General features: G+C 46.9%; 1 protein-coding gene across 2 annotated transcripts in view; it reads left to right on the forward strand.

Annotated features, from left to right (window-relative positions):
* SH3PXD2B (SH3 and PX domains 2B) overlaps positions 1-26,007 on the forward strand; it is a 112,129-nt gene that overhangs the window by 57,933 nt on the left and 28,189 nt on the right. For both annotated transcript variants that reach the window (XM_081232337.1, XM_081232336.1), the window contains exons 5-7: positions 6,517-6,608; positions 14,513-14,538; positions 21,809-21,943. In XM_081232337.1, the coding sequence (XP_081088463.1) occupies positions 6,517-6,608; positions 14,513-14,538; positions 21,809-21,943 (253 nt within the window). The remainder of the gene's footprint in view (positions 1-6,516; positions 6,609-14,512; positions 14,539-21,808; positions 21,944-26,007) is intronic.

Below are 26,007 nucleotides of genomic sequence, written 5' to 3' on the forward strand. Positions count from 1 at the left end.
CCTCTACTGTGCTGTAGTATTGGGTTGACCAAAATGTTCATTTGGGTTTTTCCATAACATCTTACGAAAAACCCAAACAAACATTTTGGCCAACCCTAAGGCTTTAAAGTAAACTCTATAGGCAGTATAACAGTAGTGTTTCCCAGACTCCGGTCCCTTGAGACCTCCCCTGAAGATGTTTACCATATTCTACTACCTATATTATTATTAACATTTTTCTTTCTATTAATTCACTTTTTTAACTTCTTTAAAAATATATATTTTAGAGAAAATTTTATGTCACAACCATAATATAAAACTGGTATCACGTACCCTAAACGTAAAAATAAAAGCCGTGATGCAACAGCAACTAAAACTGTTTTTAAATCTAGCCAGCTTCTGCTGCTTGCTACCAGAGGAAGCTCTGCAGAGCCTGGTCGTGCTCGCGGGAAGCAAGTTGGGGAAGTTCTTTCTTCTAGGAATTTTATAGTTTCAGGTCTTATGTTTAAGGCTTTAATCCATTCTGAGTTGATGTTTGTGTATGGTATAAGATAAGGGCCCAATTTCATTCTTTAGCATATGGATATCCAGTTTTCCCAGCACCATTTGTTGAAGAAGCTGTCCTCTCCCCGCCGTGGTATTCTTGGCACCTTTGTTGAGGATCAGTTAACCATATGCACGGATTTATTTCAGAGCTCTTGGCAATGATCTCATGGATATGACACGAAAATCATAGGCAACAAAAACAAAAATCAAGAAGTGGGAATACATCAAACTAAAAAGCTCCTGCACAGCAAAATAAATAATCTATAGAGTGAAAAGGCAAACTACAAAATGGGAGCAGATATTTTCAAATCACATATCTGATAAGGGGTTAATCCCCAATATATCAATACGTAAGGAACGTATACATCTCAATAGCAAAAAGAGCTAATAACCCAATTTTTAAGTGGGCCGAAGGCTTGAATAGACATTTCTCCAGAGGAGATACACAGATGACCAACGGGTATATGAAAAGTTGCTCAGTGTCTCTACTCATCAGGGAATGCAAATCAAAACCACAATATGATATCACCTCACATCTGTAAGGATGGCTAGTGTCAAAAACAATAACATGAAGTGAGTCAGAAAGAGAAAAACAAATACCGTACGCTAACACATGTATATGGAATCTAAAAAAAAGTGGTTCTGATGCACCTAGGGGCAGGACAGGAATAAAGACTCAGATGTAGAGAATGGACTTGAGGACATGGGGTGGGAGAGGAGGGTAAGCTGGGACAAAGTGAGAGAGTGGCATGGACATATACACACTACCAAATGTAAAATAGAGAGCTAGTGGGAAGCAGCCGCATAGCACAGGGAGATCAGCTTGGTGCTTTGTGACCACCTAGAGGGGTGGGATAGGGAGGTTGGGAGGGAGGGAGACGCAACAGGGAGGGGATATGGGGATATATGTATACATATAACCGATTCACTTTGTTATACAGCAGAAACTAATACAATGTTGTAAAGCAATTATACTCCAATAAAGATGTAAAAAGAAACAAAACAAGACAACAAGTGTTGGTGAGGATACAGAGAAACTGGAAGTCTTGCACACTGTTTGTGGGAATGCAAAATGCAGCCACTATGAAAAACAGTATGCAGGTTCCTCAAAAAATTAAAAATAGAACTACCATATAGTCAAGCAATCCTATTTCTGGATATTTGTCCAGAGAACTTGAAATCAGGATTTGGAAGAGATGTTAGCACTCCCATGTTCATTGCAGCACTGTTTACAATAGCCAAGATGTAGAATCAACCTGAATGTGGCCTGTACATACAATAGCATACTATTCAGCCTTTAAAAAGAAGAAATTCGGCAATACGCAACAACATGGATAAACCTTAAGGACATTATGCTAAGTGAAATAAGCCAGTCACAGAAAGATCAAATACTGTATGATTCCACTTACATGAGTTATCTGAAATAGTCAAATTCATAGAATCAGAGAGTGAAATGGTGGTTGCCAGGGGCTGGGGGGAGGGAAAAATGAGGAGTTACTAATCAACAGGCATGAAGTTTCAGTCAAGCAAGAAGGAATCAGCTCTAGAGGTCTGCTGTACAATAGCCAACAGTACTGTGCTATGCACTTAAAATTTTGTTGAAGACACAAACTCTCTCTCTCTAGCCGAGGCGTTGTGATTGAACTGAATCACCTTGCTGACTCTAAAATCGTCCCTGGAAGCAGCACACTATTTTTTAAGTAAATATATATATATATATATATTTATTTATTTATTTATTTATTTTTGGCTGTGCTGAGTCTTCGTTGTTGCGCGTGGGCTTTCTCTAGTTGCGGTCAGCGAGGGCTACTTTGTTGCAGTGCGCGGGCTTCTCACTGCGGTGGCTTCTCTTGTTGCAGAGCACAGGCTCTAGGTGCACGGGCTCAGCAGTTGTGGCACACGAGCTTAGTTGCTCCGGGGCATTTGGGATCTTCCCATACCAGGGCTTGAACCCGTGTCCCCTGCATCGTCAGGTGGATTCTTAACTGCGCCACCAGGGAAGTCCCGCAGCACACTATTGTACTTGGTACAGTCCAGAGAGCCAGAGGGTTAACCGAATGTTTATCATGCAGCTAGTATATGATGGAAACCTTACAGCCACTTGCTCACTTGTTCTGTAGCACAACCCTCCAGGATGGGTGTTAGTTATTTCCATTTTACAGATGAGCAGACTGAGGCTCAGAGGTCACAGGACATGGCTAGAGCCAGAACCAGGAGCTGGATCTTTCAGTATTACACAGGCAAGCAGGACTTGCCCTCCTCACCTCTCCTCTTGCCTCTGCATCGAGCAGCCACATCTGTCCAAAGGGCCAGGATTCCATGTGGAACAGAACCAGAGTTTTCTTGGAACTGCAGTTCTTTGTCATACTAACCAAACACGAGACAATTCTGGGGTATTTCAGAAGCAGAACTATTGCTGTGCCCCAGGTCATGTTTTTGCTGTTAGCCCGTCGTTCCAAAATGAAAGGGGCAAATATAAAAGCATTCGGTGCTGCCTTTTATGAGTAGCTTGGCTTTGTATTATGCTTTAGGGGTTTGGTTTGGCTTTTACCTCCTAGGATTTGCTCAAAACCTAAAGAGAACTTGGCAGTGTCGGGAGGTTTCCATGGGCCTCGTTGTCCCTTCTGCACTGGTCCATTCGGGGTCTCTGCCCATTTCAGCAGAGAGGCTCCCTGTAGGCAGAAACCATGGCCACCTCAGGGCTTACCCAGGGCCGCGTGGCCACGGCCAGGCCTCTTCCTCACATCGTTTATCCAGCAGATACTTTCAAGCAGGCCTCAGCGTCCTCCCAGCACTGTCAAGGCATGTGGGAAGGTGCAGGAGGAAATCCTCTGGATTTGGGGTGGAGGAGCTGGGGGGCTCAAGTCCTAGTCACTTCCCCAGAACCTCTGTTTCACCGTCTCTAAAGTGGGCCAGCCCTTTCAGGATGACATGACATGATGCAGACGAACACATTTTGGGAGCCATCAAGTGCTGAGCCAACATAAGGGAATGTTGTGTTTGCAGTCTCGGGGGAGCCACAAGATTTCTGCCCACGAAGCAGCCAGGACACACCACGGTCCAGCATATAATCAGCCCCTTCATTATGTGGTTCCAACTGCAAGAGCTGCAGGATTTCAGAGGAAAGAGCCACCCACAGGGAGCCCCAAGACAGCAGGAAAATGAATACTCGCTGCTCCAAACCAGAAAGAGAAGGGGGTCAGAAATGGGAAGTGGGATGTATCCACTCTCTCCCTTTGGGCTCTCTGCCTCTGGCCTGGAAAAGGCGGGTCCCTGGGGATTTGCTACAGAGCAGGAGATACTTCAAGGCTAATAAAAAAAAATCAGTGAGCCACAAATACCAGGCCCTTAGGTCAGCATCCTTCATCCTATCTTTATCCAGCATAGAAAGTAGACAGTGACCAGGGAAGGCACCCTAATAAAACATGTCCACTTGCCTTACAGATTTCCCCACTTTAGTTTTGGGCCAGGTCATACATCAGGAGAGGGGAAGTGGCTTAAAGTCAGAGCCTGACTCAAAGGTCATGTCAGGTCAGCAACCCAAATGGCTACCAAGGGGTGAATGAATAACCAAAATGTGTTGTATACATGGGATGGAATGCTATTCAGCCTTGAAAAGGAAAGACATTCTGACACATGCTACAATGTGGATGAACCTTGAGGACATAATGCTAAGTGAATCAACCAGTCACTTAGAGGGTAAATACTGTATGATTGCACTTATATGAGGTACCTGGAGTAGGCAAATTCATACACACAGAAAGAGGAATGGTGGTTGCCAGGGGCTGGGGAGGGGGAGTGGAAGGTTGTTGTTTGATGGGTACAGGGTTTCAGTCTTACAAGATGAAAAGAGTTCTTGAATGGATGGGCAGTGGTGATGGTTCCACAACAGTGTGAACATACTTAATGCCACTGAATTGTACACTTAAAAATGGTGAAGACCGGGGGCTTCCCTGGTGGCGCAGTGGTTAAGAATCCGCCTGCCGGTGCAGGGAACACGGGTTCGAGCCCTGGTCCGGGAAGATCCCACATGCCGTAGAGCAACTAAGCCCGTGCGCCACAACTACTGAAGCCCGTGTGCCTAGAGCCCATGCTTCACAACAAGAGAAGCCACCACAATGAGAAGCCTGCGCACCGCAACAAAGAGTAACCCCCACTCACCGCAACTAGAGAAGGCCCGTGCGCAGCAATGAAGACCCAACGCAGCCAAAAATAAATAAATAAATATTTTTTTTTAAAAGGTGAAGACAGTAATGATCTATGTGTATTTTACCACAATAAAATTTGTGGTAAAATTTAATTTAGATATTAAAACTTCTTAAAAATTGGAAAAATAGATCATACAGGTCAAAATACCTCTGAAAGCGTTGTAGAAGGTACCACATTGGAGACCCCCATCTATCTTTCCATTAGTCCATCATAACCCAATGGCAGGGTTGGAAAAATCACTTTGTGAGGGGGTAGCTTTTAGAGGCTTCTTCTACAGAAGATACAAGACATGTCTCTTCCACTCCAGACTCAACACTCAGCATGGCAAGAAGGCATATGAGAGGCATCAGGGAACTGAGCCCTATCTGCGGAGAGAGCAGGGTCCCGCCTCACTCCACAGCACGCCTGTGTTGTTTAAATTCATGCCTCTGCACTAGGCTTCTCCATGCACAGAAGTTTGTAATAGAGTGTATGCACGAAACAACCCTACTGCGCTCAGATTTGCATCCTCAGAACCTGTGCCAGAGGGGGGCTTACGTAAACATTTGTTAAACTAAGCTCTTTATTCATTTTGGAGCCATGTCTTTGTTTCAAATCCTTTCATAATGGGATGTACCCTATAATTCTGTCCTGTGTCCACAGAAATCAGTGCAGTGCTGGGCATAAAGAAAATGTCTATTGAATCACTGAATGAATACCTGTTAGTAGAGAAACCAGCATAATAAATGCCTGGGCCCACTTCGTGCCCCTCACCACCTCCTCCAGCCCATTGGCAGGGACAGATGAGGCTCCTGTAACTGATGAGCCGAGGGGGCAGATTAACATGGACTTGGGCATTGGGACATCCCGGGTGTTTCAACCTTTTGTTAACCTGGGAACTTCTAACTTCTACCCAAATCATAAAATAGTCCCTTCACTTTAACACTCCAGATCCATGAGTTGGGGGCTTCCCTGGTGGCGCAGTGGTTGGGAGTCCACCTGCCAATGCAGGGGACGTGGGTTCGTGCCCCGGTCCAGGAAGATCCCACATGCCGCGGAGCGGCTGGGCCCGTGAGCAATGGCCGCTGAGCCTGCGCGTCCGGAGCCTGTGCTCCGCAACGGGAGAGGCCACAACGGTGAGAGGCCCGCATACCGCAAAAAAAAAAAAACAGATCCATGAGTTGGGACATGCAGACATGTCGGAAATAACCTAAATGTTCACCGGTAAGCAGCTAGTTGAATAAAACATGAGATTTCTATCTAATAGACACCAGTATCCAGTAGAGATGGTGATGTAGAAGAACAATGACATGGCATGAAGTTCACAATTTTTATTTTTAAAGTGTAGTTGATTTACAATGTTATATTAGTTTCTGATGTACAGCAAAGTGATTCAGTTATACATATATATATTCTTTTTCATATTCTTTTCCATTATGGTTTATTATACGATGTTGAATATAGTTCCCTGTGCTGTACAGTAGGACCTTGTTCACAATTTATTGCTTTGTCTAAATATGTACATATTATTTGTCCAAGTATGCCTGTAATATATATGTGTGTATATATACTGTGTGTGTGTGTGTGTGGTCCCCAAACCAGCAGTGGCAACATCACCAGGGAACTTGCTAGAAATGTACATTCTCAGGCCCCACGCCAGACCTACTGAATCTGAAACTCTGGGAGTAGGGCCCAGCCCCCCAGGTGATCCTGATGCCTGCCCAAGTCTGAGGACTCCTGACTTAACGGCATTCCTGACACCCCTTCCCTTCCTCTGGGCTCACCTGTGTGTCTCTTCTCCAGGCCCTGATCCAGCTGCCCCCCTACATCTCTCAGTGTGATGAGGTGCTGCAGTTCTTTGAAACAAGACCCGAGGACCTGAATCCCCCCAAAGAGTAAGTTGGTTTGTGGATCTCCTTAGAGCATACTCTCACAGCCCTCCTTCCTGCTGGGCCAGCCAGCCCCAGGAGGAATGGGAGGATAGCTAAGTAAAAATTAAACTAGATTACATCAGTGGAGCCCCTGCCGGGCCTCACTTCATGTAGCCTTTGTAGTGACTGCAGGTAGCCATAGCTGAGTTTTACAGGTGAAGGAAGCTGGCTGAGTGCAGTACTGAATTCCCTAATGCCCTGTGTTTACCCACCATACCTGAACAGGGGAGACGGTGAGCCCTCGAGGCAGAGACTGTGTGCCTTGTCCTCAAAGGTAGATGTGCCCAGGACCATCAGGGATGTGAGTGCGTGACTGACTGAGACCTGCTCAAGGTCCCATCGCTAGTGAATGACGGGGCCAGGGTTTGATCTCACTTCTCCCCTCAGTGGACAGGCTGCGCTCCCAGATGCCAGGCAGTGCATCTCCCCAGCCCCCCAATGCACATCGCCCAGAATCTCAATACCACCCGCCTGCTGGCCTTTACACACCAAGAGTTGATGGCACCAACAGCCGTGCCAGCGTGAAACACTGACTGATGCATGATGCTTTTTTAAAAGACCTTTTCGGGGAAAGTCATCATATACGTCTGCAGAAAGAAAGGATCTGTCTAATGGAAAAATCACAGTGGGGGAGGAGGACACAGACCACAGGTGCTGGGCTGTCCTGAGTCACAGGAGCAAGAGCTGGCAGGGTTAGGGGTCCACTGGGGCCCCGTCAGGAAGGGCCGAGAAGTGCCAGCCAGGCGCTGTTACGGGAGAAGTGTGAACTGGTCCGCTTAGTTCTGAGTGTAACTCACTGCCCAGGACAGCAGTAATGACCCAGGCTTACATCGGTTCAACGTTCACGTGCTAAGCACTTTATGTAGGTTGAGCTAGAAAAACTCACGTTGCTTTCTAGAAGTGAATCTGGTGAACTCACAAAGCTTACTTTTTAAATAGACCTGTAAGGAGAAAGCAGCAAAGAGCTTTAACACATGAAATCAGGCCATTTATATATATACACGCAGCTACATGCAGAATCAAGTTCGGAGATCACAGAGGGTGAGCTGATCGCTCAGGACTATGGTTTAACTACCACACAGATGAAACTTTCTACAGTCAACATATTGCAATAAATACCATTTCCTGTGACAAGCATGAAGTAAGTGAATACAGCTTCTCAGAGCCAGCACACAGAAGCATGGGAATGACATTCCATAAGGGACCACAGTAAATCTTTTGAATCAAAACATCACAAGGGAACGTCTTGCCAACACATGAATTTTTTTTGAAAAGATACAGAATAAGTGTAAATCTGCTAATGGGCCTGCAGCCCATCCTGGCTAATATTTCTGTTCTTGGTGTCTTTAGCATTTGTGCCTGGTAAACAGTCCCCAGCTTTTATGGACATAACAAGACATGGTGATATATTCTTAAGGGACTGTTGTCTACAGTGCTCCCAGGCAGTCAGGGTTAAACTGCTAACTCAGGCTGGTAGCCCCTGGCTTTGATTCTAATTTCTAGGTGAAGTGAATCAAAGAATATGGAGCTTAACGTATTCAGTTTCTACTTCATTCTATCACAAAACTGCCAGGTAGGAGCTGTCGTTCCCATTTTACGGATGAGGAAGTTGAGGTTCAGAATCAGGAAAGAGACTTGCCCAGGGTCACACAGGTTGGAAGAGGCGAGGTGGATCTTCCCCAGGTCTGCCTGAGTCTTCACGTAAGCTCTGTGTGTGTGCCTCCCACAGAAGGGACAACTGGGCTTAAGAGACAGAGTCTGGGTGAGTCTGGGTTTGCATTTGGGTACATCCAGGTTCAAATCTCGCCTCTACCACTCATGGGCTGTGTAGCCTTGGGCCTCGATTTCACTCCTTGTGAAATGGGAATAGCAGTGAGCCTTACGATTACAGTGATGATGGAATGGCTGCCACAAGTAAAAATTCCAGGAACCTGCCAAGCGCTCAGAAAGTGGTGGCCCGTGGTATTTTTCCCTCTCTGGATACCCAACTGTAGCTGTTTTTACTCCCAGAGTTGTTCAAGACGTCCAGTTGATGGGCTTTCACAAGGAAGGTTGCTTGGCCACTTTTAAGCCGAGTGGTTCTGGGCAGGCTGCTTCTCACCCCTACGCCTGTCTCGTGTCTCGTGGTGACATCTAGATTTTCTTCTACCTCGTCTCAGCCTCCCAGAGATCTTAACTTTGGGGAGGATCGTGGACCATTTGGAGAATCCAATAAAAGCTTTCTTCCTTCTCCTGAGAAAAATGCCCCCTGTTTCAGGAGGTCCTCAATTGTGCCAAATCCCATTCAGGGACTTGAGGTTAAGAACCGCCGCCCAGGCGCCCCTTCTGAATGTTAATGCTCAGAGGTCTTTGGCCTCCTGCCTGGCAAGGGTGGTGAGTGGGTCCCCAGCTCCGAGCAGGCATCAGCCCAACTTATCGACAGAGATGGGAGAGAGCCAGGTCAGGGGCAGCCCGCTGTGCTTGAGAAGAGTCCGGGCACCTTCGTGCAGGAAGGAGGGACACTGGGGAACATAGGGTGGGAGCCAGCCCTCTAGAGGAGCCGGCATGTCAGGGAGGCTGTTCGGGAGCTTTGTCATGCTCTCTGGTGGCCACAGCCCGACGTTCCCCACTTGCTGGCTGCCTTGGGCTTGTAGAAGGAACAGAGGACTGGGAGTTCTAGACCCCGTGCTGTTCCCGGTCCGGAGCACCAGCATTGTTCATCCGTTCAGGAAATAAGGCCCACGGGCTGGGCACGGGGAGACAAAGAGATGACATGGAAGATGCAGTCTGTGCCCACAGGGAGCTTCCAGTCTGCTGGCCAGGCAGCCAGCTGTTCCACCCGGGCAGAGCAATCCCCTCCCCTCCCCTTCTGCCTCGCTTACTTCATCTGTGAAATGAGACCACGTCACCTGCCCCACCCACATTATGGGGTTATTGGGAGACTGAAATGAAATAATGGTGGGAAAATTAGGACATGCTCAGCAGCTAGTTTTCTGGAGTTTGGGGGCTGAAATCGTGGTGAGCCCCCCTGGGTATTATGCTTGATAATTCAAAAGATAGACCTGTTCCCCAGTTTCCTGGAGTTAGAGTTTTGTTCTTATACTTTTAAGGTAAATCCATTTCCTCACTTCTTCAATGGGAATAATAGTATAGTCATCCCTCATTACTAGCAGGGGGATTGGTTCCAGGACCCCCCATGGAACCAAAATCCACGGATGCTCAAGTCCCTTATATAAAATGGCATAGTGTTTGCATATAACCTACGCACATCCTCCCATATACTTTAAATCATCTCTACATTACTTATAATACCTGATACAATATAAATGCTCTATAAATAGTTGCCAGGCACACAGCAAATTTAAGTTGTGTTTTTTGGAACTTTCTGGAATTTTTTTCCTGAACATTTTCAATCTGAGGTTGGTTGAATCCATGGATGTGGGACCCACAATCACTGTGAGGCTTGAATCTATGTGTGTGAAGTGCTGAGCACAGTGCCTGACACATAGTAGGTACACAGTTTTCACATCTCCTTGGCTGCCAGGGCCAAGATGCTTGGGTTCTGTGATCTTTTATGAGATGGTAAGAGAGAAGCTAATTGGTCCGTTTGATTGTTGTACATCACTGGAAGAAGTGGGTACCATGTGGAGATGCTTGTTCTCATATGGGAGGACCCGAATCTTTCATCTCAGGCCTTCCAAATGGCTCTCCCTTCCCCCACATCTCTGGGCAAAACCCAGCAAAGACAGGGTCAACCATTCAAGTGTGTTAACTCCCCAAACATTTCCCACAACTGCCACCCACACTGAAAGTCCAGAAAAACAAGCCTAGTTCCTGCCTTTGGGGTCTTGGGGGCCAGTGGACATTTTTTGAGCTATTTTTATTATTGATTTGTACAGGCTGTTTATATAGTAAGGAATTAGCCTTTTCCGTATTTGTGGTAAATATTTGTCCCTTTTATTGTGCATTTATATCTTGTTCCTGGATTTTATGATGTATATAAGTTTTATATTTTTGTGAAGTCAAATCCGGTGACCAATTTTTTAGTTGTGGTTTCTTTCATTTGCTTTCAGTCTAAGAAGGACAGTCACCATTCAGACACAAGATAGTTCCCTTAATTTTTTTCTAGTTGATTTATGCTTTGGATTTTCTTTTAATATTTACTCATTAAATCGATTAGAATTCATTTCAACATTTGGCATGTGGTGAGAATCTAAAGTTTTTTCCTCTGGTTAGAACCTTTTGACCGGCTAGAAGAAATCTTATTTCTCCATTTATTTAAAAACAAAAAAGACCACAAATCTATAGTGTTTAATGATCACTTCCCTTTCTTCCTTCAGGAATAATACAAGAGAAAAACAGCACCTGCCCTCAGAGGAGCTTCTATACTGGTGGGAAAGGCCACGTGAACATGTGGATACGTGTGGCCTGTGCGCACACAAACACACGCACAAATAGAACATCCACTAAAAATACAAAACACAGCCTAGACTGTACCCCAAGAAAGCACAAAGTAACAGCTGAGATAAGCTAACCAGCATCCTGCTGAAATAGATGTATTTAGTTCCAAGAGGCTTCCTGGAAGGAAAGGGAAGTTTTCAATCTCTTTGTCTGTTCCCCTCTGTGTGACCTTGGACAAGTGACTTGACTTCTCTGAGCTTCTCTTTCCTCATCAGTAAAGTGGCCATGGCTAACCTTGCTCTCATCTTGGTTAGGCAATATCCTGCTCATAAAGGGTAGTGATAGTGTCAGGCACATGGCAGGTGCTTACCTAGTGATGCCTTCCTGTCCTTAAGCCAGACTTTGAAGGAAAAGGGAGGGAGGGAAGGAGGGAAGGAAGGAGAGAGGGAGGAAGGGAGGGGGGAAGGGAGGGAGGGAGGGAGGGAAGGAGGGTGCTGAGAACCCCAAGGGTGGCTTTGGGGCCACAGGAGGCAGCTTCAGCTGGGCCTCGGTTGTTTAGGCAGTAATGAATGGTGAGGGCAGGTGCTCCGTGAGGTTGGTCCCTTGGTCAGGATTCTGATGCTCAGACCTGAGTTAGGGCTTGTGATGGAGACTGGGAGTCTTTCCCAGCAGTTTCTAAGGAAAGAAATGAATGGTGCCCTTAGAGGAACACCATCTTCGCTACCATTCCTGGGTAAACTTGAGATCACCCTGAGCGTGTTGCACAGAAAGTAACGTGCCTGCTTGATCCCACACAAGCTGCTGCTTGAAACCGAGAGCCCCCAGCTGCCCCTCACCCCCGTGCTCCAGCTAGGACAGCGAGACAACTGGCAGGGGTACGCGGTAGTGTGGGAGCTGGGATTTCAGGTATCCCAGACCGTGGCTCAGGCCGCAGCCTGGATGGCGACGAGGGAAGAGGGCTTTACATGGAAGCAGACTTAAGAGACCTTTGCTGGTGTGTCCTGGAGCCAGCAGCTAAGAGGCAACTTCCCCCACAGGACAGTCCAGGGTGTGGTCAGGAGAGTGGGCTCCAGCCAGGCTTCCCGGGTTCCAGTCCTGGGAGAGATGCCTCACCTCTCTGGCCCTCAGTGTCTCCACGTGCGAAATGGAGTGACCCTCAAGGGTTGATGTGAGGATTCTGCGGGCCAGTCCAGGTACAGCATTCTGACCAGGACGCTGTCCACAGTGAGTGGCAGGAAATGTGAGCTGGGATATTCCACTGTCACCCTCCCCCTCCCCTGCACAGGGGAGTGACACTGAGCGTCACTGGGTAATGGCTGGCCAGAGGACATCACTACTGACTGGCCCAGCCCATCCCCTCCTTCCAGACACACAGGAGGGCAGCCCCAAGCTCCGGGGCTTGGCTTAGCTCCCTGCTCCCCCACTTTTGAGGTTACCCCGAAAGCATTATTACATGGTGGTTAAAAACCCAGACTTTAAAATCAGACACTGAATAGACATTTCTTCAAAGAAAATACAAAAATGGCCAAGAAGCATATGAAAAGATGCTCAGCGTAGCGTCCTTAGCCATCAGGAAATGCAAGTTCCAACCACAGTGAGATACCACTTCATACCCACTAGTGTGGGTAGAATCAAAAAGATAGATAGCAACAAGTGTTGAGGATGTGCAGGAACTGGAACCTCCCGATGTTGCTGGTGGGAGTCTACAGTGGTGCAGCCACTGTGGAAGACAGCCTGGCAATTCCTCAGAAAGTTAAGCCTAGGGACTTCCCTGGCAGTCCAGTGGTTAGGACTTGACCTTCCAATGCGGGGGATGCAGGTTCAATCCCTGGTCGGGAGCTAAGATCCCATGTGCCTTGGGGCCAAGAAGCCACAACATTAAAGCAGAAGTAATATTGTAACAAATTCAATAAAGACTTTTAAAATGGTCCACATCAAAAAAAAAAAAAAAAAGTTAAGCCTAGAGTTACCATATTACCTAACAATTCCATTCCTACATCTATAATCAAGAGAAATAAAAATATATGTCCATACAAAAACTTGTGTACAAAGTTCATAAAAGCATTATTCATAATAGCCAAAAAGTGGAAACAACCCAAATGTCCATTGGCTGATGAACAGATAAAACGTGGTTTATCCACACAGTGGGATATTATTCAGCCATAAAATGGAATGAACACTGATAACGTGCTACAACGTGGATGACCCTTGAAAACATGTTACATGAAAGAAACCAGTCACAAGAAGCCACCTTTTATATGGTTCCATTCATATTAAATGTCCAGAATAGACAAATCCTTAGAGATAGCAAGCATATTAATAGTTGTCAAAGGCTGGAAGGAATAGAAATGGAGAGGAACTGCTAAGGGGTACAGGGTTTCTTTTGAGAGTGATGAAAATTTTCTGGAATTTGCTGATGGCAGTGGTTGCACAACTTTGTGAATATACTAAAAAACAGTTCATTCGACACTTTAAAAGGATGAAATTTATGGTATGTGAATTATATTTCAATTTTTTAAAATGGAGATAGGCCTGGGTTCAGACCTTGGCTGTGCTTCCTGCAAGCTGTGTGACCTCGGGCAAGTTACTTAACTTCTCTGTGCCTCATTTTCCTCATCTGTAAAATGGGCACCAAGAGAGTACTTATTTCCTGTGGTTATTATGAGTATTAAATGAGTGAACTAAAGGTGCCTAGCAGGGTCCTGGCACAGGGTAATCACATTGATTAGGAATTTTGTAGTATTAGCTAACGTTACCGCTGCCACAATATCTATCTCAACCCAGCCATCCTGTCACCTCCCTTTACTTTTTATAACATCAGAAAGCGTTTGACTAATGGGATAATTTACTTAAAAGTATGTTGTAAAACCTGATTTGTAACATTGTGTTCATAATGCAGTTGTGTGTATAAACTCTGACGTGGTTGACACGCGTATGGGAGCGATGACTCATTCTGTATGGATTCTAGCCCATAATAGTGTCCGCTGTGTCACCGTGAGGGAGATGTGCTGGGTTCACTGCTAGCCAGATGTCTCCCCGGTTTTAGTGTATTCCACTCACCACCGAGCACTTCCTGCTCCAATTGTACAGCTCAGGGCACTGCTCATAAGTGGGGCAAGGCCTCCACCGTGCCTGATGAGGTGGGCGTCAGCCTCAGTGCAGTGTGAGGTCCTAACTCCTGTTTTCAGACTGCATACCCACCTCTACCCACTGCCTATCAGCTCCTCCCCAGAGCCCCCTACTCTACAAATAGAGTGGAGATGCTGGTCCCCGGGGCGCCAGAGCACTTATCAGGCAAAGGGAGAAAATTAAAAGGAATTCTTTTTTTTTTAAAGAGTCTAGGTCCCTGGGACTGGCTTGGATTTTACACTCATTAACTGGAGATGTTGTGGGATGGAAAATCTCAGTTTCCTAACGGAATAGCTCATAACAATACAGAAAAGATACTGACTCATTACTCTTTCCCACCCCTATTCTTTCCTGTACAGGGAACATGTTGGGAAAAAGAAACCTGGTAAGAATATTTTCCATTTTCTCCTACTCATTGGATGTTTAGCATACCCCTACTGAGCGATGTCCAGGCCCTGGGCACTGCATGGGGGATACAGTGATGCGGATGGCTGGCTGGCCGGCTGGCTGGCTGGATGGATGGATGGATGGATGGATGCCAAAGGACATTCGGGGCTGAGGGGACGGCGTGCAGGCTGGGAGGTGCAAGCATACAGTCGATTTGGGCCTGATCCATTCGCCAGCCTCGGCACCAGGCCTGGCTCTGTGCTTCCTTCGATCAGCCACTGATCTGGGCGGTGACAGCTGCTCTTGCAGGCAGCTCTCATACTCACTTCACTCTCCCCACAGTCAATTCTCTTCCTAACACCCTTTCCATTCCCTGGACAGCAGTACCCTTATGTCAAAAAAAGAGAAGGTGAGAAGTTGAATATGCCCAGAGGAAAGATTTGAGTTCTCACAGGCCTGGGGTTGATAAGCTTAGATTCACAATCGCCCAGCTTTGTCCTCCTGCAACCCAAGAACATCCTGCACATCTGCAAAGGCCCTAGCCCATACCACATCTGGAGCCAATGTGGTCTTCAGAGCTGCCTGGAATTCTAAATTCTTTATCTAGAACTCCAGGAAGTTTGAGGGGGTTGATAAGGATGGGTGGAGAGGAGGCCAAGCAGAGATTCCAAAAGTGGGAAAGGATGCCTTCTCTCATGGGCCTCAGTTTCATCATCTGTAAAATGGGCATAAGGATAGTAATCTACCTTGTAGGAGTATTATAGGATTCATAATAATATGTATAAAGCACTTAGAACAGTGCCTGGCATGTTGAAAGAGACACATGTTTGTGCTGTTTTTATGCCACTGCTATTAATTCAGAACACACAGGTGTTCTTGTCCAGCATCAGTAACAATTCCAAATTCAACAACTCTGGTCCCTTTACTGCTTCCTGGGTACAAGGCCTGTGGTCAGCTTTATGGGCCCCAAGGCCATTCCTGCAAGGAAGAGTGGAGAGGAATTGGATTTCTTCGCCTCAAGGTATGGCATCTGGAGTGAACTCTGGTCTTTTCCCAACCAGTCTGTTTACAGCTCTGCTTTCTAGCTTAATAGGTACTGGCCAGAGCCGTGGCATCCTGCTAAAGCTACAAATAGCCCTTGAGCCCTGAGGATAATGATATGTTTCTTAGAAAAGAGCAGAGAGGAGAAGAGAAGCAGACAGTCTTCGTCTGGTCACAGAGTTTCTGGCTTTGAGTGTGCGGAGACTTTCCCGGAGGGGACGGGTGGGAGGGAGAGAGGAAACAGACAGCTCTGGTTTGTGAAAACAAAAGTATTCAGTCAGGACAGGCTTGGTGAGGGGACTGGTCTGGAAAAGAGAAAAGCTCTAATTTGTGGTGACCACTGTTACATCATTCACCTGCAATGATGGGGGATGGATTTATTTATAGTTCAACTGGGTGGAAAATAGCATCTTTCTTCATTCAGACTAAGAACCCATGCTGGGACTTGCCTTATTTTTTTATCTGACCTTTGAAAACTTCCTTTATGTTAGAACAAGCCTCCTTGATTAAATTGAAAAAGGATTTAAGGTTGACAGCCCAAGCCCTGAAATTTCTGTGTGAGAATTCTGAGTTGAAGAAGGCTTATCTCTCTCCAGAATTTCCCTCTGGTGGCTGACTGCCTGGCTGGTTCCTGCAGACTTTGGCTAATGTGGTCTCAAATTCTGCTCGTTCTGCAGGAAAAAAATCTTCCCACCGAAATTTCACAGATCACGTGATTATTTAAGGAGCACCTTTTCTTCCTGATTTTTCTACCCTTTACTTATTGAAATATTCTCTTGTTTACTGGCTCTTTCAGCAAGACTGACAGTGTAGTGAATTTCTAGGAAGAAAGCCCTCTTTTACCATTACTCATCATTTTAAAAATTCTGTGGTAGATGAGGCACTTTACCTTTGGTGAATATTTTATGTTTCTTTGGGGGTTTTTTGTTTTTGTTTTTTATTTTTTGGCCACGCTGCATGGAATGCGGGATCTTATTTCCCCGACCAGTGATTGAACCTGAGACCCCGGCAGTGGAAGTGCGGAGTTTTAACCACTGGACCACCAGGGAAGTCCCATGAATATTTCATAGCACTTCCTTAATGATAAAATCACCCTTCCACTGTCAAAGCTCCTCCTTTCTCTTGGCCTTTTCCTTCCCTCTTATTCCCTGCTGGACCACAAGAATGACATTTCTCATCTAGGAATACTTTGATTTCACACTTGTAGCTCCTAGAACTTAGTTCTATCTGCATCAACTTTTAGGTACTGCAATTACTATGCATTATAGAGCCTGGTTGCAGTATCACACTCCACCAGTAGATGTCTCCACCTAACACCTAAATGGTCTATGTAGCCTAGTTTGAGACTCCTAGTAGAATAAATGAATGGTGTTTTGGTAAGTTGAGTGCTCTGGATAAAATGAAGGCAACCTGCCCTGGAAAAACTGGTCCTGAAAAAGCAACTCCATGCACTCTTTTCTGAGCCACTTAATGGCAGGAAACTAGTCTAAAAGCTACTGTTGGACTTCCCTGGTGGCTCAGTGGTTAAGACTCCGCCCTCCCAATGCAGGTGGCCTGGGTTCGATCCCTGGTCAGGGAACTAGATCCCACATGCGTGCCGCAACTAAGAGTTTGCATGCCACAACTACTGAGCCAGCAAGCTGCAACTAAGGAGTCCACGAGCCACAACTAAGGAGGCCGCCTGCCACAACTAAGACCTGGCTCAACAAAAGAAATAAATAAATAAATAAATTTTTTTAAAACACAGTGCTAACGCATTCTTATAAAAAGTAAATAAATTGAAATAAAAGCTACTGTCATAGAAGAACAGGAAGGATATGTAAGGCTCAGACCTGGCCCCTGAGCAAGTCTTGGAAGAAGTGCCAGCCCTGAGCTCTGCCAGCACCTGATGTGCTCGTGCCAGCCTAGAGTCCTCAGCCCTGTTGCCTGCCCTCCTCATTTCCTGGCTTCATGTCTTGTTCGCAGTGAGTCCCCCAGTTCCCTCGGAACTGATCCTGTCCCTGCTCATAGTTAGCCCAAATCAGTTGGCAGCCTGGTTAGGAGAGCTGGTGCAGAAATGAATAGATCAGCCCATTGATCAGAATCCTGGAAACTGTATGTAGTACAACTGGGCCACCATCAGTTGTTAAAACCGGGTAGCAACAATTGAACTTTTTGGACAGAGTAACCTGGCTTAAGTGGACCTTGACTTATCCAAAGTCTCTGTCCCTTCTTACAGGCAAGAAGTAGTCTTTGGTTGCTCATAAGATAGACAGGTGCCTGCCAGTAACTCAGCACTGTGTGTTCTCAGGAGGAGGCCTGAGCAGTGTAGGGCAGGAAGGGTTTCTAGATGTCTCCATTCATCCTTTGTTCATTCACGCCACAAGTGTTCATTGAGCCTCTGTGCTGAGTGAACAAGACAGACACAGTTATTCATTCAATGCCTATTAAGCACCTACTGTGTGCCTGACATTGTTCTAGGTCCCCGGGAAATGCAAAAGGTGTTCCCACCATGGGAACACCATGTGGGAAGTAACCTCACAGTCTGGTAGAAAAGACAGATACGTAAACAAAATTAAATGTTGTAAGTGCCGTGAGAGAAGGCATTGGAATGTCTCCCTGAGGTTGGAAGTCATTTAAAGCTGTTTTAAAATATTCATTCTTTCATTCAGATATTTATTGAGCCTTTGTAGATGCCATTTGTGTTGTAGTCCAGTGGTTGGCAAATGTTTTTGTCTCTAAAGGTCCAGATAGTAAATATTTTAGGCTTTGCAAGCCCCATGCAGACTCTGTCACTAATAATGATATTTTGTTTCCTCTTCCTTTCATTCTCCTTCTTATTCTTTACAAATCTTTAAAAGTATAAAAACACATTCTTAGCTCCCCTTGCACAAAAATGGACCATTTTTGTGACTTCTGAGCAAGCTCTCTGGCTGCAGTATGGAGGACGGACTGGAGGGGCAGGATGGAGACCAATCGCGGGGTGTCCCGCCTGCACACCCCGGGCCACAAGAAGCCTTTCTCAGACCCTGGTGAAAAGGATGTGGCGTAATGAGGATGTGGGTGAAGCAAGGTGATGGAGTGCTAGCAAGAAGGTCCTCCCACATCAGACCCATGGCTCTGCGGGAGGGAATCCTGACGGCTGCCACGAGGGACAGCAGAGAATCCCCACACCTGAACACAGACACCTCCTGGCGCCTCCAGCCCACTGCCCGCCTGCCTGAGAAACCTGGGCTGTCTCTGGCCACTAACCCAGGCAGCAGGCTCAGCTTCCAGCCTGACTGTGAAGTGGGTGCTTCTCTCCCCTCTCCAGTTCTTTGTCTCCAGTTGAGGCACAGGGAAGCATGGCTACCTGATACAGCCCACGTGAGGTTAAAACAGAAGGGCAGAGGCATTCCTGGGGTGCTGAGCCCTGAGGCAGATTATATTCTGGGATTAAAAACTGTGGGCCCCAGTCTCTACCTATTGCATTCACTGGGGAATGTGTCCCCAGCTCACAATGACCAGGACAAGTAGCCAGGAGCCTCCAGCAAGCCAGCGTCTGCCTTCACTCATTCACATAAGAGTACCTCTTAGAAGCACAATGCCGGGGGGTTAAGGAGACAGTCAAGAGATCACTGTCTAGAGGGACAGCAGAAAGGGGGCGGTAACCAGCCTGCTGTGGGGCCGCTGAAAGATGTAACCACTGAAGTAGCCGGGCTGTCTTGGGCAGTCTGTCATGCTTGAGGCTGGAAGCAGATCAGCTCTGCGGCCTGACCTGGGTGGGAGGTGACAGAGAAGGAGAAGGCTGGCAGTAGTGAAGATAACCCTGGGAGCTGCAAAGACGTGAGACTTGGGGGGCGGTCATGGGGACCTGTGGGGTAGGAGAGCAAGATCTCAGACTACGCTTCCTTCCTATCATCTTTTCCTTCCCCACCTACTGCCACCAGGTGGACCTGGTTCAGATCTGGCCTTGTCACCAGGTAGCGGTGAGATCTAAGGCAAGTCACCTGATATGTCTGAGCCTCTGTTTTCTTGTCTATAAAATGGGGGTAGTGATACCCACCTTCCAGGGCAGTTGTGTCGAGGTAGTTTATGCACAGTGTGTAGCCTGTGATAGGCATTCATGTGGGGCTATTTCCCTCCCAGTCTACTTCTGAACCTTCATCCCACATCTTCCATCTCTTTTTTCTCCTCTCTTGCTCTCTTCTCATGCTTTCTCCACCCAGGGTACAAGGGGCAAGGTTGCCCTGGGGCCCTCCCATTTCCCTCTGTTACCCTCAGCCCGGGAGGGTGAATGGCCAGAACATGGTCACAGAGCCAAGAAGCGGTGACCTTTCTTCACCCGGCTGCAACGCCCTGCTCTGATTTTCCGCATCAGAAGTGGAGAACGTGTGGTTCTAACAGAGGGCTTTTGTGCTGCTTCTAGATGCCAGAGGCTGGGGTGCAGCGGTGTGCTGGTAAATACCTCACAACCAGCTCTCTGATGGGAAGCCCTGCTTTGTGGCATTTGCCATTTTCCGTGGTGTAAATACTCCCACCATGGCCAATTTCAATAAGATACTACCCAACAGAGTTGGGAACAGATGCACAAAATCGGCTAATTCTGGGTGTATTTGGACACAGAAATGTATAAATGGATATTTTCAGTGGTTTATGGAAACAATAGAAGGGAATCCTTTGAATCAGGAAGGACTTTCAGAAAACCAGGGCCCGGTGGCCACAAAAGCCAGACTGCCTTCCCATGACATTCAGCCTGCTGCTCTAAAAGTGCTGCGCCCTCTCTCTGGAGTGTCTGAACTCAGATGTCCCTTTACATCATCCATATTCTGTGATATCTTTTCATTACTTATCAGATATGTCTTAGTATTTAACCAGGGCCACACAGCGCTACATCCTGTGGAAATGGCCTCCCCATGGGCTCCTCTCCCCAACTGCCTCTGCCCTGGTCCAAAGCTACCATCATCTCTTGTCTGCAAACACCATGTCCTCCATCTGGTCTCCTGCTTTTTTTCTTGCCAGGCTGTAATCCAGTCTCCATGTGGCAGCCAGAACTGTCTTTTTAAAGATGTAAATCTTGTCATTCCCTTCTTTTTTTTTTTTTTTTTTTTTTGCGGTACGCGGGGCCTCTCGCTGTTGTGGCCTCTCCCGTTGCGGAGCACAGGCTCCGGACGCGCAGGCCCAGCGGCCATGGCTCACGGGCCCAGCCGCTCCGCAGCATGCGGGATCCTCCCGGACCGGGGCACGAACCCGCGTCCCCCGCATCGGCAGGCGGACTCCCAACCACTGCGCCACCAGGGAAGCCCTGTCATTCCCTTCTTAAAGCCCTTCAGTGGCTTTCTACTTCAGGGTTTCAAAAAATCCGAACTTCTTGCCTTGGCCCTGCCTGCTCTGGCCCATGCCTGCCAGGGTGATCTCATACAGGACTGCCCTCTGCTCACTCCTGGACTTCAGCCACCTCCTGCCAGTTCCTAGAAGGCTCCAGGCCCTTTCCCATCCCACGGTCTGCCTGCTCTGCTCCGTCCCCATCCTCCTCATGCCTCCTTGCCTCAGAGGTCTTTGCTTTATGTCACCTCCCTAGAGGGGTCTTGCTGACTGCTCCATTTAATGTAGCATCCTTTTCCCACTCATTCTTTGTCTGGCATCCTGGTTGTTTCCAGCAATGCGTCAATCCAAAACTAGTATTATCCTGTATCCTTAGCAATCACGTGTACTTGTGTACGTGTCTCTCTCCCCAACTAGACTGAGCTACTTGAGGCTAGGAGTCATGTCTGTTTCACTCACTTTAGTATGCCCAGCATCTAATAGAGTGTTTGGAACATCACTGGTGACTTCGTGAATTAATAGATGAGTGATTTTGGATGGATGGATGGCAATGGATAGCTAGACAGATGCATGTTTGGTTGGATGAATGATGAATGGATGTTTAGTTGGGTGGACGATGATGGCTGAATAATGGCAGATGGATATGAATGGATGGATAGATATGAATGAATGAACTTTCCCACTATGGTGTCAGCTTCTTCAGGGCAAGTACCACATCAACGCTGAATCCTTAGTGCCTAGCACAGTGCCTGCACAAGGACAGGCACTTGGTAAATTTTGGTGGTTGAGTGAGCAAATGAATGAAAGAATAAATGGATGAGGTGACCCTGAGACAAGTCCTGTCACAGCTTCTTTCTCTATTTGGAATGTCCTCCTGACCCACCCTACCCGCTGGCTCCTGTTCCTTCACACGTGGGTTGTGTGATGGCATTTTGTATCCCCAGGGGGCGACCTAACCTCGGTGGACCCCATGGTCCTGGAGCAGTATGTAGTGGTGGCAGACTACCAGAAGCAGGAAAGCTCGGAGATCAGCCTCAGCGTGGGGCAAGTGGTAGACATCATCGAGAAGAACGAGTCAGGTAGGAGACCTAGACCACCTCCCTTCCACCCTACACTAGTCACCAAGCCTCTGGGACAGGAAACGCTTGGGAGTGCAAAAGCTGCAATGGCCAATCCAGGCTGGTCAGTTTCCACGGATCTGGTTGATGCCCTCCTAGAAAGCTGGCCTTGTTTGATCACAGTGCCTGAGTACTCCACTTGGTCACAGCTCACCAGCATCCTGCTGGGTCAGATGTTATCGACTTGTCCTGAGGTTCACATTTTATGAACATTCCTTCTGGTTTCAGAGTACTTGGAGACATGGAGTCCAGCACTCCACTGGAAATTTGCTCTGTTGATTTGCCTTTGGCTACCATGGGAGTCCTCAAGAAGGTTCTGTCAGCTGTGGGCTCTGGTGGGATGGACGCACTGCCTCAGCCCACCTGCCGTCACAGGGACCACTGGTCACATACAGGCAGACCTCAGAGATATTGTGGGTTTGGTTCCAGACCACTGCAATAAAGCGAGTCACATGAATTTTTTGGTTTCCCAGTGCAAAAAAAAGTTACATTTATACTATACTGTAGCCTATTCAGTGTGCAGTAGTCTTATGTCAAAAAAACAATGTACATACCTTAATTTAAAAATACTTTATTGCTAAAAAATGCTAACCGTCATCTGAGCCTCCAGCAAGTCGTAATCTTTTTGCAATAGTAACATCACATATCACTGATCACAGATCAGCATAACAAATATAATAAGAATGAAAAAGTTTGAAATATCAGGAGAATTACCGAAATGTGACACAGAGACACGAAGTGAGCAAATGCTATAGGAAAAATGACACCAATAGACTGGCTTGATGCAGGGTTGCTGCAAACCTCCAATCTGTAAAAAACACATTATCCATGAAGTGCAATAAAGCAAAGCACGGTAAAACGAGGTCTGCCTGTACACTGGCCGGGACAGAATGTGATGTGACTGAGACACTTAGCCTGGGTTTCGACCTGAACTCCGCATTTCACAGCCATCCAGGTCACTTCGCTGAGGAGGCTGCTTCAAGGATTAAACGAGACAGTACATAGACAGTGCCTAAGCCTGTGTGTGGCACATAGGTCCTCAGAAATGTGTTTCCTTCCCTTTTGCCTTCTTTAGCCGCAATAGGGCATTGGTACCATTGAAGACAGAGAGCAAGGAGCAGGGGATGAGTGGATCCTCTCCAGGAAAAAGTGGCATTAAACCCCCACTGGCTTTGTTGTAGCTAAAATGTGACATTGACTAGCAATATTAGTGGGCCAATCTCTGTGATATCTCAGTGGCTAGTTAAGGTCCAACAAACAGGGAAAGACTGTTTCCGGCAGCCTCTGGAGCATGTTCCCATTCGTCAGGAGATGAACATTAGCCAACCAAAACTTCTTGATTACACAGTACAGCAGTTGTTATCCCTGCTTCACAGCTGAAGACACCAAGACTTCAAGTGACTCAGTCACTCGCCCCAGATCTTGTGACGGGTTGCCGAGCTGGAGTTCCTAACCAATTCCAGCTGGCCCCAAGGCCATGTGACGTTCTAATTCCTAGAAATGAGTACAGGCAGTCTGTGGGTATGACTGGGATGCTCCGTGGGGATGGAAGAAGGGAGCACCCACCCACCCCCACCCCGCTTTGCTTTGCCAGCTTGAGCGACGTCAGGAAGAACATGTTGCTGGGAGAAGGGGAGGAGGTAGGATGGGGTGGGGGCCAAGCCTGGTGTGTCCAGAGGACAGCAGGGAAAGGCATATGTCCAGATCTTCAAGTGGCCAACAAACTCAACATTTGTTTTCAATTACCTTTTACTTACCCAAGTAATATATGGATATGTTCTTCTTGAAACATTAATGATAAAGTTAAAATCTATTTTTTTCCGCTAGCTTCAGGCCTAGTCCCCTTTCCAAGCCCAGATTACCCTTCTGTCAGTTTGGGGTGAATACTTCTTGATAACTGTATACACACATGTGTATAAATATGTGTACAGGGATAGGACTTCCCTGGTGAAGCAGTGGTTAAGAATCCGCCTGCCGGTGCAGGGGACACGGGTTCGAGCCCTGGTCCGGGAAGACACACTGCGGAGCAACTAAGCCCTTGCGCCACAACTGCTGAGCCCGCGTGCTGCAACTACTGAAGCCTGCACACCTAGAGCCCGTGCTCTGCAACAAGAGAAGCCACCACAATGAGAAGCCCACGCACTGCAACAAAGAGTAGACCCCACTCATCACAACTAGAGAAAGCCCGTGCGCAGCAACGAAGACCCAGCATGTCCATAAATAAATAAATAAATAAATTTATTTATTTTTAAAAAAACTCTATACAGGTATATATGTATGTACACAGTGTACACATTTGTACATGTGCGTATACATATATGTGCACATGTGTACATATATATAACTGTATGTACACACATACATACACATCATATTTCATGCATCTATATATAATTTTGTAGGTTTTTTAAGCCCAGTGGTGTATCATTCTATACATTTTGACCTGCAACATGCTTTTTCTTAAGTCAACATTTAGTTCTTATTCTTTTAACATCTGCATACTATTTGAAAATATGGCATACTATAAGCCATATCTTCCTTTAGTATGAACAGTATATCTGTGTGCACATTGGTGAGTGTTTCTTTAGGTTAGATTCGCAGAAGACTGTTGGACCATAATATACACATACTTTAAATGTTAAGATACAGCCAAATGACCTGCTTCCAAACTGTGGCCATACCAATTTACTCTCCATCCAGCAATGCATGAGGCATTTGTGCCAGTAGTTAAGAGCTGAGGCTGTGAAGCCAGATGGCCTGGGTCGAATCCCGGCTCTGCCACTTTCTTTGTGACCTTGGTCAAGTCACTGCCCCTCTCTGAGCTTGGCTTCTCCATCTGTAAAATGGGGCAGTAATAGAATGCATCTCACAGGCTGCTGTGAGGACTCAGCCAGTCAGTAGTAGATGTGAAACACTGTGACAGTCTGGCGCATCTTTGCTGTCATTGCTGTTGTGACACGTTCCTTAACCCTGCACAGATACCTACAAATAGGAGTCCTTAGGAAGGCATATATGGCATATTTCTGATTTCTGGTTTTCTGCAGGTTTATCGGCCCCATTCTCTCTCTCTCTCTCTCTCTCTCTCTCTCTCTCTCTCTCTCTCTCTCTCTCTCACACACACACACACACACACACACACACACACACACACACTTCCCAGCCACCAAAACGTGTATTTTAAAAGGTGCATCCAGTCGAGTACAGCAGAAGGTGGCTTCTACCTCCGGGAGCTCAAAAGAAAAGGCCTCCCTGTAAGACCAGGAAGCTAGTCCAGAGTCCGCCCCTTCCTTCTCTTCTCCTTTGGGGTCTCCGGGGCCTGGAGGTTTGTGATCTTGGGGAGCAGATCCTACTTTTCCATTTATGCTGTGCAGAGTCAGCTGGGCCCTGTATTAACTTCCTGTGGCTGCTATAACGAATTACCACAAATTCAGTGACTTACACCAACACAAATTTATCATCATGTGGTTCTAGAGGTTAGAAGCCCAAAAATGGGCCTCAGTGGATGAAAAAAGAGGCACTGCTGGGGCTGTGTTCCCTTCTGCAGGCCTGGGTAGCATCTGCTTCTTTGCCTTTTCCATTCTCTAGAGGCCAGCCACATCCCTTGGCTCGTGACCCTTTCCTCCACCTTCAGAACCAGCAGTGTTGCCCCTCTCTGTACCTTTCTTCCTTAGCCACATCTCCCCCACCGACCCTTCTGCCTGCCTTGTGATTAAACTGGGCCCACCCAGATAAGCCAGGATAACCTCCTATTCAGGAGTTCAGCTGATTAGCAACCTTAATCCCATCTGCAACCTTAATTTGAACTCTTTGCCATGTGCATTGTTTTTCTGCCTACCACAGGCTCCATGGGACCCCTTTCTCTAAAATGGGAGGGCCTGAGTCTCAGTGAACAGCCTCTCAAACTGCTACATCTGCAGCCAGATTTACCTTGACATGAACAGATGCAAAATCAGTGTCTCAGATAAGTTTTTAGGGCAGTGGTTTCAGTATCAGAGAGCCCTGGGTGCAAGTCGCAGCTTGGCCAT

The sequence above is a fragment of the Mesoplodon bidens genome (assembly GCF_964165515.1).
Source record: "Mesoplodon bidens genome assembly, chromosome: 4".
Lineage (NCBI taxonomy): Eukaryota > Metazoa > Chordata > Mammalia > Artiodactyla > Ziphiidae > Mesoplodon > Mesoplodon bidens.